This window comes from Protobothrops mucrosquamatus, unplaced genomic scaffold (assembly GCF_001527695.2).
Source record: "Protobothrops mucrosquamatus isolate PMUCROS unplaced genomic scaffold, P.Mucros_1.0 scaffold551, whole genome shotgun sequence".
NCBI classification, from domain to species: domain Eukaryota; kingdom Metazoa; phylum Chordata; class Lepidosauria; order Squamata; family Viperidae; genus Protobothrops; species Protobothrops mucrosquamatus.
In genome coordinates, this window is record NW_015386855.1 from 326,635 (window position 1) to 339,134 (window position 12,500).

The 12,500-nt window shown below is 33.7% G+C and overlaps 1 protein-coding gene across 1 annotated transcript in view; it reads right to left on the minus strand.

The window, feature by feature from the left end:
* Window positions 1-12,500, minus strand: part of FOXP2 (forkhead box P2) — a 278,095-nt gene that overhangs the window by 91,979 nt on the left and 173,616 nt on the right. The window contains exons 4-7 of the mRNA XM_015817103.1: window positions 6,248-6,385; window positions 4,847-5,020; window positions 3,626-3,628; window positions 2,587-2,758 (exon numbers count right to left, since the gene is read on the minus strand). Of these exons, the coding sequence (XP_015672589.1) occupies window positions 2,587-2,758; window positions 3,626-3,628; window positions 4,847-5,020; window positions 6,248-6,385 (487 nt within the window). The remainder of the gene's footprint in view (window positions 1-2,586; window positions 2,759-3,625; window positions 3,629-4,846; window positions 5,021-6,247; window positions 6,386-12,500) is intronic.

The window sequence follows — 12,500 nt, forward strand, 5'->3', positions numbered from 1 at the left end:
AGTATGAAGTGATTAATTATCATATAGCTTTTGAATAAATATTTTTCTTTTCTAATATTTTTTATATATTTAATATAATTTATATATATATATTATAAGTTTATTATTGTATGTTAGAGTTAAAGTATGTTAATTTTGTTTGTATTATGAATGGATAGCTTATTTTAGACTTGGGATGTTATGTATTTATCCCTGTACTTAGTTCTGGGAAGTCCGGGGGGGGGGAAGGGGATGAAGGGGTAGAATTATATAAAATTTGGTGTATTTATAAGTATAATGTAAATGTTTGTCTTTAAGAAGAGGAGATGATCGGCTAGTACCCCTAAAATGCATCCGAGGTGGTGGAAAAGAAGGTGATGGGATGTGTAGGATAGTTGGAAAGGAGGAAAGAGGAGAGGTCGTGGTTAAGAGGGGGAGGAAGGAAGAGGGAAGTAGGTAGGAAGGTTGAGGGAGTGTGGATGCGGTGGGGGGACCGCTGGTTATTTCTGAATACTTACTGAGTAGGCTTTTTTATGTGTTTGTTTTTTTAATGAAATGCACCATATTTGTATTATTTGTCCATATGTTTATTTGAAAAATTAATAAAATTTGTAAAATCGAGAAGCTGGAAATTTGATGCATATCCTAGTAATCCAGTTTGAGAAGCTGGAAATTTGATGCATATCCTAGTGTATCTGGAGAAGCCACACATTTTAAACAATAGAACCATATTAAACCTCTATTTTTAAAAATGATAATTGAACATTTATGTAAGAATCTTCACATGAGATCAAACTCTTGCTTGTGCATTTATATTAAAAGAAAAAAAATCATTGAAATCATAATACGACTCTTCACTGAATTCTCTGTAATACCCACAGTCTAAATATTTCTCATTCTTGGAAGTTTCAAGCTTAGTTATTGAAACCTTGCTACTGAGATAAAATATTTAACCTAAAGCTAGACATGAGCAGAGGATCAACTTTTCTTCATTCTTTTAATTGCTGATATGAGGAAAACCCTACCTGGAATATAAAATATGTGGTGGATTTGTTTTTTATTTTTAAATTGGTATGTTTTGATTTTACTAGTTACCATCTTGAAGGGTGAGTTGCTGCTAATAAGGATAATTCAGTGGCTACCCATTCCAATTTCTTAGAGAATTGCATGTAATGTATGTTTTCCTGTGCCTTATAATAACAACGGGTGAGTACTTGCAATTTCCATTACTTCAAACTACACTTAATGGAGCAATGCAACTAATTCATTTTGGGCCTTTTTTTTCTTCTTTGGTATTTTTTCTTTAAAAAGTACATAAATGTAAGCCAATAATAAAAATAATCACATCCATTCCCACTGAATCACATATCTTTTAACCTGGACCAAAATGACCTACTTATACTTGGAAGGATTTGATCTCATTATAAATTTGAAGAACATGGATAAATTCATATGACTTTCATCTGCATTGATTTTATTGCCAAATGACAAAATGTTATGATTAACTAAAATTATTCAATTAATCAAGATTATCAGAATTCTGACCATTTTCAGAAATCTCATTTAATAACACTAAAGTTCTGAACAATGTCTGACTGTAAGTTTCATCTTAAGCTAAGTATTAATGTACATTATATTTACACCCTTTAGGACAAAGATGTATGACATGCACACACCTCTCAACAACAGTCCTCTCTATTGAATTGTAATTTTTCATGGGAGAATTATGAAATTTGTGTAGTGTAATATGTTGCTGTTGTGTCTCCAAGGATATACATGTCTGCTGAGCTATAGTCATTTTTAATTCTTATGTTGTCAATAAACAGGAATGATTTGTTAATTCATTCTGCAATTGATTCCAGATTCCAGTCTAATCTGGCAAACATTCTGAGATTAAAATTATAGCAAAAGTAGAATATACTTTCTATTGGAAAGACTGTATCTATATCATCGCCATACAAAAAAGTACAGTTGTGAAGGAGAAACACTATATTAGCTATAATTCTGATACTTCCATGGTAAAGAACAAAAGTATTTTACAACCCAAAGATGTAGCTTTCCTTTCCTTTCATAAATGTATGGTAAAAAAACAGTGGGAATGCAAAGGGTTCTGTATTCAGTTAAAAAAACTGAATATACTATACTGTATATGCCAAAACAAGCTCTCAGAACCTGCATAATCCCATCAGTTTCCATTCTATATCCCTGAGTTGTGACTACTAAAAAAACAGTGAATCATGGAAAATTATTAAATTATTTTCAATCTTGGAAATAATAGAAAACATGCTAAACAAAAATGTAAAAATCCTGCTTTTACAGTTTGTTTTAAAGTATCAATGATACCCCTTTTGTTTTTAATTAAATGGAACACAAATTGTAAAAGTTTTCAGCACGTAAAGATGAATTATTCCCAAACAACATTCTTCTATAAAAGCTACACACTTAAAAATACCAAACACTGCTTATATGAACAGCCTCCTGAATAAAATAAATGAATTTGAAATGTTTGAATAATCAAACTAAGTAAACATCTGAAACATTAAGTTGGAGATCATGATGAAGCTGCAAACAGAAGAAGCTGTGATCTAGAAATCAGTCATATCATACCTTGTGGCAATGACTGGACAGGAAGAGCAGGCTGGCCAGGAGGAATGGAAATGAGTCCCTGACGCTGAAGATTCAGCAGATGTTGCTGCTGTTGAAGTTGTTGCATTTGGAGGAGCTGCTGCTGGAAGACAAGCTGTTGGGCTGCTAACTGCTGCTGCTGTTGCTGCTGCTGCTGCAAAACAGAAAAAATGTAACGGAGAATGGAAAAAGGCAAGATTTAGTCAACAACTCTGGTTTATTTTAGTGATTAAATAGCAATAGCATTTGTAGAAATAGGGCTTTTTCTTAAAAAAGAAAGCTTGGTTTATAAATAATTAGATTTTAGTGGGAAAGATTATCTGCTTTTAGGGCTCTTTTTTAGCAAAGAGTCAGAAGAAAGAAGACAACCACTTTTTCAACTTAAAGAACAAATGGATAAAATTCATGACATTTAAGTACAAATTTATATTGGCTGAAGGTGTAATTCTTTATCTCAAACTTTAATTCAAAAGCAGTCTTATTTTTCCAGCTGAGTAACTATGATTGGCAGTGGCCTGTAAAGGAAATCTCCAGTGATCTATTAGTAAACTGGGATGTAGCCTTCATTTTACTAGCCTGTTAGTTTATTTGCTGCTCTTGCTGGACTACATTAGGTCCCTAGCATTATATTCATGGTAAAGAAGGATTCTATTATAAAGGAAAGAGCTAACTTCCTATTTTGTGAGGCGTTACTAGACAAGCCAGAGTTCTTTAGGCTCAGGAGGCTATATGAATGTAGTCACACTTCAGAGAAAGACAAGCTGCTGTGGAAGACCTTTCCTTTTTTTAGTTTGGAGAAGAGAAACTTCTGATGCGCTCATTGGAAAACAAACTGCATAATGGAGCAAGTTGTGTGGATTGCTCAGAGCCTCAGGAGAAATAAGGGAGCAATTTCTATTCTATAGTTGATAGCTGTCTGAAATTCTATTTACAAATCCAAACAGAAACAATGCCTTGGGAGGTCAGAACTGGATGGTGCATGTTTGCATAATGGGCAGCTACTAGACAATGTCTAGGATACCTGCTGATTAATTTAACTACTTGAACATGTTTTGTTTGTATTATATTTATAGCTGATGCAGTTTGCTGACAGGTGCAAGCTAGGCCTGAGAAACTGGCTTGTCAGGTTGATTTATGAGCACATCAAACTGCAACTTTCTACTCACCATTCCAAACATACAGTAACAGTTCATTAATCAGGGTCTGTGACTTCAAAATCTATGCCCATTTTTTTTTACAATTTTCTACTAGCCATTATCCATTTCTGAACTAGGGATACACTTGAGTCATCCCTTTCCTATATCACAAAGAGAAGGTAAGTCTTTCATCAGTTCAAGCTTCCTTACATATATCAGTCAATCAGTACTTTGTTCACCACTGTATGAACACTGAAAGACAATAGAACTGGATGGCAAACTTCAGCCTCCATAACTGCAAACAAAAGAAGCTGTGGCATTCTATTTCAATTGTTATTAGTTTCACTGAATGTATTTAAGAACTGACCTTCAGGATGAAAGGGCTAAGGACTGTAACATTCTCATAGAAAGATTTAAATGAACTATTACAATCATATCCTTTATTATATAATCCAGTTCTTTAAAGTTTAAAATGCTGATATTTAAAATTTATACAGAATCCATCATTTTACTGAATGAATATTCAGAGTACTCAATGTAAATATTATGCCCAATATAAAATCATTCTATATAACCTCCAATCTGTGTAATCCAACTATTTATTGTATCATATTTATTCTATCTACTGTAGCAATCTATCTGATCATCTTACCAATTCTATGGGCCATTTCATGAAGTCAGTTTTGTCTTCTTGCAATGTTCCCCAAGGACATTTTTGCACAGAGAATGTCTTGTATGAACCAGAATCTCCATGGATACAGCTGTCACTTCCTGGTGGTGATTTCTGCAATCACAGCACAGAGCATTTTTCCCAACCTCTTCAATTATGGAATCATACTTAAGAAGCAAAATCTGTATCTACAGATATCTTAGTTCACCCAAGATATTCTCTATATGAATAATATCCTAAGGGGACATTATTTGTACACAATATTGTCTAAATGAGCTATCTTGGAATTATTTCAATACCAACAGCTTCCTATAAAGATGACCTTTGCAAAAACAAACACCAAACAAAAATCAACATAATCAGAATAACTTATTATTCTCCTCCCCAGCTGCCCTACTTGCAGAAATAATTTATTGATTAGTTATTTAGGCTCTACCTCTTTTGCTTGCTTTCCTGGGTGCTGCTGCTGCTGCTGCTGCTGTTGCTGCTGCTGCTGTTGTTGTTGTTGCTGCTGTTGTTGCTGTTGCTGTTGCTGTTGCTGCTGCTGCTGCTGCAAAAGCTGAAGATGTAACTGCTCTTGTTGTTTCTTGTAAAACTCTTGAAGTTGTTGCTGAATAAATCATTTTGACTTTAATAAATAAAGGTAAAGTTTCACATATTATGTATCTCCTAAACTCTTCTAGATTGGTATGTGGCAGTCACTGAACTATACCATAAAACAAAAATAAAATTTGAAGATGCAACTCTATATAGACTTCTGTCCTCTTAAATTCAATTCTGAAATATCTCAGTGCAGATTTCAAAGTATCCTAAAAAAAAGCATAAGAAGATCCATATTCTAGATCATAGACAACAAAGGCAAACTAATGCTTTCCTTCCTTCCTTCCTTCCTTCCTTCCTTCCTTCCTTCCTTCCTTCCTTCCTTCCTTCCTTCCTTCCTGCCTGCCTGCCTGCCTGCCTGCCTGCCTGCCTGCCTGCTCTCCCTAAACAGAATATCTACTTCCTCATATGTAATAAGGGTGCAGAGTTCGATAATCTGCTTGTGCAGGATTAACAACATGCCAGATGTATAGCCAAATGTTATTTCAGTGTAATTTCTATGAAACAACATATCTTGTTTAAACATTCTGAAAATAAACATAATATTTTCATCATGATAATTAATTATATTCCTCTTAAGTTCAGTTAAAAGTGATAATAGATATTGTAATGATATGTGACAATATTGTTCTTTGGTTTGCAATCAGAGGTATCGGGGATTCTTGACTTTCATTCCAGATTTACTCCTTTCATTCTAACTTCTGTTTCCATTTGATTAAAAAATACTTAAGTTCAAATTTCCCAACCCCCTTCCAGTTATCTAAAGGAATTGCTAACATCATATAATTTTAAAGCAACTATCTTAAAGTATATTTACATTATTTATTCAACTGATCACTCATAAAGTATTTAAGTTCTTGAACATTTCAACATTGAAATAAACATTGGTTTATTTCAGGGTTATTGTGGGGAAAATAGGAGGAGGAAGATGTACTGTATTAGGTACATTTGTCACCTTGATATATTTATAAACAATAATAAAGGTGGGATACAAAATTAAAATCTCCTCTTCACACTCCACTTGCCATTGTTATTCCTGAACTAGATGTTAAAGTTGTATTCAAAGTTGCAAAATCAATTCTCTAGGTCCTTGAAATGTTTTAGGGTAAGAAATTTGTCACAGATTTATATTATTCCTTTTTTTAAGAGCAAACATATGACTTCTCACTAGCAAATAAGGCTGATTATATAATAAGCTGGAATCCTGCTAATTATCCAAAGAGATATCCAACATTACCTGCTGTAACATAACTGCTTGCTGTTGTTGAAGAAGTGCTTGGAGCTGCTGAGGAGACAAAACTTGTTGTTGAAGAATTTGTTGCATTTGCTGAGGGGTGATCACTTGGGGAGTCATCATGGCCACTGATACAGGAACCTATAGAAGAAAGATTGGAGATAAATTGTTTTCCTTCTTAACACCTGAGTAGAATATTTAATAAACATTTGCCATAAGTGCAAACTATTTGTTCCATATAATTTTATGATACAATAACTTGTCCATGGATATATCGTAACTATTATTCTCTTTAACTATTACTTTACTTTGAAGGCTAGAAGTGCCACAGATGTGTAGCCTGACACATACTTAGGCTATCTACTCATTCAGTTGTCTAGTTGAAAATAACCAAAGCCTGATGGTGTGTCCTGTTTGTGCCATAGGCTGTTTCATCCTAGTAATTAACATTACAAGGTAAGGTACGTGGTCCATGTTTTATTTAGAACTTCTCTCTTGTTGTTTAAAATTTACAAATTAGAATAATATATTGGCAAATGTATGAAAATAAAATGATATTTAGCATTCTTGTAACTTTTTTCCTGTTTTTAAAAAAATACATAATATCTATTCCAGTGGTTCTCAATTTTTCTTCACCACGGACCCCTTTTAAATAACTCAAGATTTAAATCATAACATTTCTTCAAGTCTTTGTGGACCCCGTGACAGTTTCATGGATCCCCAGGGGTCCGCGCACCACAGACTGAGAACCATTGGTCTATTCTATAAATTACATTATAGCAGCAACAGTTAATTTTGATTTTACAGCTGGGCCATTAGACCTGAGTTGCAAAAATCCAAATAACCCTTATATGGCATCCAAGATATCTTTGCAGTATCAGTGGTCATCAGGATTTTTGTAGTCCAGGTATGGTGGTCGTACCGTATAACTTCTTAACATTTTGTTCCAACATTCCATAAATACTGGCCATCTCTGTAATATTAGAGTGGCAGATTTTATATCGCTCAGGTAAATTTGTTTAACTGCTTTGATTTTATATTTTAATTGAACACTGGATATTTAAATATTCATATATCACATCTTTAACTCATTGATTGCATTATATCTTTATATTTACTTACAATACACAGCAAGCATATTACTACTCTTGAAAAAAGCAACCACAGCTCTAATTCCTTAGCAACTGATGCAACTTACTTCATGACAAAACATTATAAAGTTCCATGGTTCTTATCATTACAACCCTCAATAATATAGAATGGGATTAGAGTAATGTGAAATGTTAACATTATTTCTTTATTTATTAATCAAATTTGTATAGGCATCCATCTCACTAAAGACAACTCTGGGTGGTGCACAGACCAGATAAACAGTTTTATGTATATTAAAGATAAAATAATATAAAAACAGTAAATTCAGATATAAAAAACTGTAATAACAAATAACCTAAAAATCCAAACTACAATCAAAGTGAAGGGAAAATGAAAAATGGCTTTAACCATGGAGCTATCTAGCCAGGTCTCTGCTCTCGTGGGTTTTGAGAGCCTTTCGGAATATCAAAAGGGATGGGGCCAATCTAATTTCAGGGGAAAGGATGTTTCCTAAGAAGGATGCCTCATAATATGAAGCAACATTCATCAGATATTATAGTAGAGAAAAGGGAAACTGGGTGGACTAATAATATTTTTATAAACAGTTTAAATTTTAGTTTGAGTCACACTCTCTCATGTTAATTGGTAAGAAGAAATCTGTGATACAAATGGAAATTCTATTATTGTCTGTTTTAAAACAATAAACCTTTAGTTTAAACAAAATAGGACTTCACTGCAGTAGTTTATAATGACCCTAATATATATACAAAATTTGCTATTCTTCTTGGCACCAATGGAGTTTGCTATTAATTGTATGCTAAGATCCATAATCCACCTCAATAAATTACACTCTTTACTCAATGTTATCTTTACTCAAAAGGCTCACTTTGTTTAATAGGACTTAACTTCCAGTTATACATGCATAGATGCCTTAAAAAGAGAGACAGGCCAAGCATCTTTAAATATGGATTTAACTTTGACTCTCTTTTCAATGGTGATCTGTTTTTTTAAGACCTCAGAACTGTGGCACTCTAATTCTAGACACATCAGATTTTATCAGGCTCAAAAGTTTACATTTCACATGTCTTGTGAATTATTGCTAGATATTTTTAATGTTGGGTAGGATAAATGAGCATTTAAAAATAGATGATTACATGGTAGGCTTTCAACATGGTACAATCAATCATCTTATAAAATGTCATAATACTACAAAAACAAATGGATAAAGAATCCAGACTGTTTCTCAAAGTATAAAAATACATGTATATAAATCTGCTGTAAATGATCTTTAGACAATATAGATGTTTAGATGAAAACATATCTCTGTTCTTACATTCTTAGGACAAACAAATCACGAGAACAGAAAGAACTCTGAAATAAAAGTTGATGCTACTAAAAGTGAATTCATTAGCTTTTCTATCCACAGCAAAATATACATTGCAGCAACAATTCTCCAAGGGCTAATGTATCTAATTTGATCCTTTTAGAAGTAACTGTGCTAAAATGAAGAAAGCAATGTTTATTCCTTCATGCAAGAAATAACTTTTGTAATATAAGGTGTAAGTAGTAACATACTTTTTTATATTGTAAGAAAGTACTTATTTCTTTAGGAATTTATAACTTTCCTAAGGCTATATAGCAAATTCAAGATAGCATAAAGATTAAACTAGAAAATACCACAAAAAATTAACATTTTAACAAGATTATAAATGTCTTCCTTACTTGCAGCTGATGCAAAAGCAACTAAACAGAGAAAACTGTCCTACATATTCTTAGGCACATTCTGGTCCTACTAAACATATTAATGGAATACAATCCTTAATAAATTGTTCTCATATATAAAATAAAGCAAATTTACATTAAGACTGGATTCAAGGGCTGCATCAAGCTTTTCAATGCATATTAAAATCAATTCCAATGATTTATGATTTTGATGATTATACAAGATAGATTATAGAAAAAATCATAACTTTAGAGATAGTAATTAAAATGTAATTATACTTACATTATACTTTTGTAACTGCTATAAAGAGTATTGGGAACTACTTCTCTATGTCTTTACATCTTTCTTTATATTTTGCTCTTTTCCCCCCATTTTCTTCTATTTCCTTTTCTTTTAGCTTTTTCTGCTTTTTCTTCTTTCTTTACCTTTTCTATTCTAATTTAGTTTGTTATAGTTATTATTCTTAAAAAGATAAATAAAAATTATGTTTGTGTGTGAGAAAGAGAAAGAGTAGGTCACAATTCTAAACACGAGTAGGGCAAGGATTTATTTATTTTTTTGGTGGGGTTGCCTCTTGACTTTCTCCAAATTTTGCTCCTCCACCATAAATCTGTGATATTAAGTTTAATGTTTTACCTAGAATGTTACTTCTATTTCAGACAATTACTATATTGACAACTGACATAGCATTTAAGAAATGGCAAAAAGATATTTTTAAATTTGTTTGGCAAGGCAAGAAACAGAAAATTAATACTAATTGCTCTAGGATACTAAAGAAAGAGAGCTAATATTATCAGATTTGAAGTTGTATTTTACAGCTTGCTGTTTTGTGTGGAATGGGTGATTTTGTCATACCACATATCTATTTGTGATATGACAAACTTAACGTTTATGTAAATTTTAAAAAATATTTTACTAGACATGTCATACTGAGAATTTGGAATACATATAAAGCAAGACTCTTTCCTAAAATACCTTTATGGTCGTCATTCCAAGAAATCTTTTTCAGAAGAGAGATGACAGTTAAATAAAAATGATTAACTTACACTGATATACTGTCTTTCTTTCAAGGGACCTTACATTAACAACAAGAGACAATCTCTAATTGGAAATATACACATACACATACACATACACACACAAACACAAACACATACACACACATAGACAAAAAACACAAAGATTTGGTTCTCCATTATTCTATCTAATGGGAAGATTTAAATTTGACAAAAAGAACTGACTTTGAAAATTATAGGTGTAGGACGGAATTTGATGTGGAATTGTGTACAAATGATGATATTATTGCTAAGATGTATAAACATTTGATGATATAAGATGGCGGCACCTGGATCGGCTGCGGCTGTATTGGCTCTCAAAGGTGAAGAGTTATGGGAAGGATATTAAGGGATATAGGCCACATGATCAGGAAGGTTTTAATGTGTTTGAGCAATGTGGTGGAACTAAGGTAACATACAACATACGACTGACAATCTTTGCTGGCATGGCGAGTTTCTAGCTGTTTCAGAACTATTGGTGAGACCATTAAAAGTCGTTGGTGCTGTTTGAAATTGTTCTGCTGGCAGCAAGATCTGACTGCTGGCCCAGTGACGGATTCTATTGCAAATAAGGGCTGTTTCCAAAGGAGGCAGAGGAGGAGAGGTCCCAGGGCTTATGGAGCAAAGGAACTGGATGAGGCTGTCGGCAGGCCCAGAGGATGGGAGAGAGGCTTTTGGAGGAGTTGGTGGTGGCGGCAGCATTCTCCAGGGGCGAAAAGGAGTGAGGCCTCTTTAAGGAAAAAGTGGAAGAGACAAGATCAGAAAAAGAAAAGGAGGTGAGGTTGTCGTGCAGGAATACAAGCTAATTTGAGGGATAATCCACATGGAGCTCCATTTCCATCTGTCCTGTTTGCCATCGTTCGCTCCCTAGAGACTAAAATGGAAGATCTGTAACTTGAGCTGGCCATGAACAAGTGGTGACCCTTTGAGAGCTATATGCAACAAAATTTCATTTTGATGTATGCCGATTGGTGTACTTTCAAAGTGATAATAACGTTGTTGTTGTTATTATTATTATTATACATTTATTGAAAATGTAAACAAAGGATGAGCAAGTTAAATACTATCATTAGGCAAAAAATTATATAATTGGACCAATGGGAGAATATGTTAAAGAAATTTATGTGAATTTTAATCTTAAAGAGAACTTCTATAATATATCATTGATATTTGATACCAGATAAATTGTAAAAAATGTATAATGGTATTTAAAATACTCATTCTAAATGAAATCAAATCGAAGGAACATGTTTTCGTCTTTGGTAGACATGAAATAAACCTAGAAAATATGGGGACCAAATCTGTATTTTGATTCAGAGGATTTTTAAAAATAAACATACATTTGAAACCAGAGGTTTTTCTTTTGGGGTGAACAGACAAGCAAAATAAAAGATCTTATAGAACTTTGTTTTATATATGATAACAGCAGCAAGACTTTTATAGCACAAATGTGGGATCACTTACAAACACCTACATTGGGATTAAATGGATGGAATTGGCGGAGATGGCAAAATTGGCAGGAATAGAATAGAATAGAATAGAATAGAATAGAATAGAATAGAATAGAGCTGGAAGGGACTTTCCAGTGTGTCACGGCAGCCGAAAAAGCCAATGCAATCCTAAATTGCATTAACAGAGGGATTCAATCAAGATCACGTGAGGTACTAATACCACTCTATAAAGCCTTAGTAAGACCACACCTAGAATACTGCAACCAGTTTTGGTCTCTACACTATAAAAAATATGTTGAGACTCTAGAAAAAGTGCAGAGAAGAGCAACAAGATGTTTAGGAGACTGGAAGAAATAGCTTGGTTCTGCAAGACCTCTGCAGCTGAGAGATTGAATCCATAGCTTGGTTTTCGGCTGCACAGGCCTTCCAGAAAGGCCTGACTGCAAAATGCAGGCCAGAATGCAGCTGCAGAATGAAGCTTCTCCTTCTGCCGCAGAAGTGGACCGGCTGAGCGGGGTTGTCGGTGCTGGAGATGAGTAAGACATCCCCCAAAAATAAGACCTGGTGCCTCTTTTGGAGGCAAAAAAAAAAAGAGACCCGGTCTTATTTTCAGGGAAACATGGTATGTGCATTTAAAGTATATGTGCATTTTATTTTGCCTCCAAAAGACGCACCAGGTCTTATTTTCGGGTTGGTTCTCTCCTTGATTAGTTTCCATCCATTGCTTCTTGTCCCGCCTTCAGATGGTTTGGATAATAGATTGACCCTCTCCTCCTTGTGGCAGCCCCGCAAATATTGGAATATTGCTATCATGTCACCTCTTCTTTTTATTAAACTAGACATATCCAATTCCTGCAACTGTTCTTCATATCTTTTACCCTCTAATCCCAATAGCCTCCAATTTGATGCATACATGTGTCAGTATTCTTTTGTTA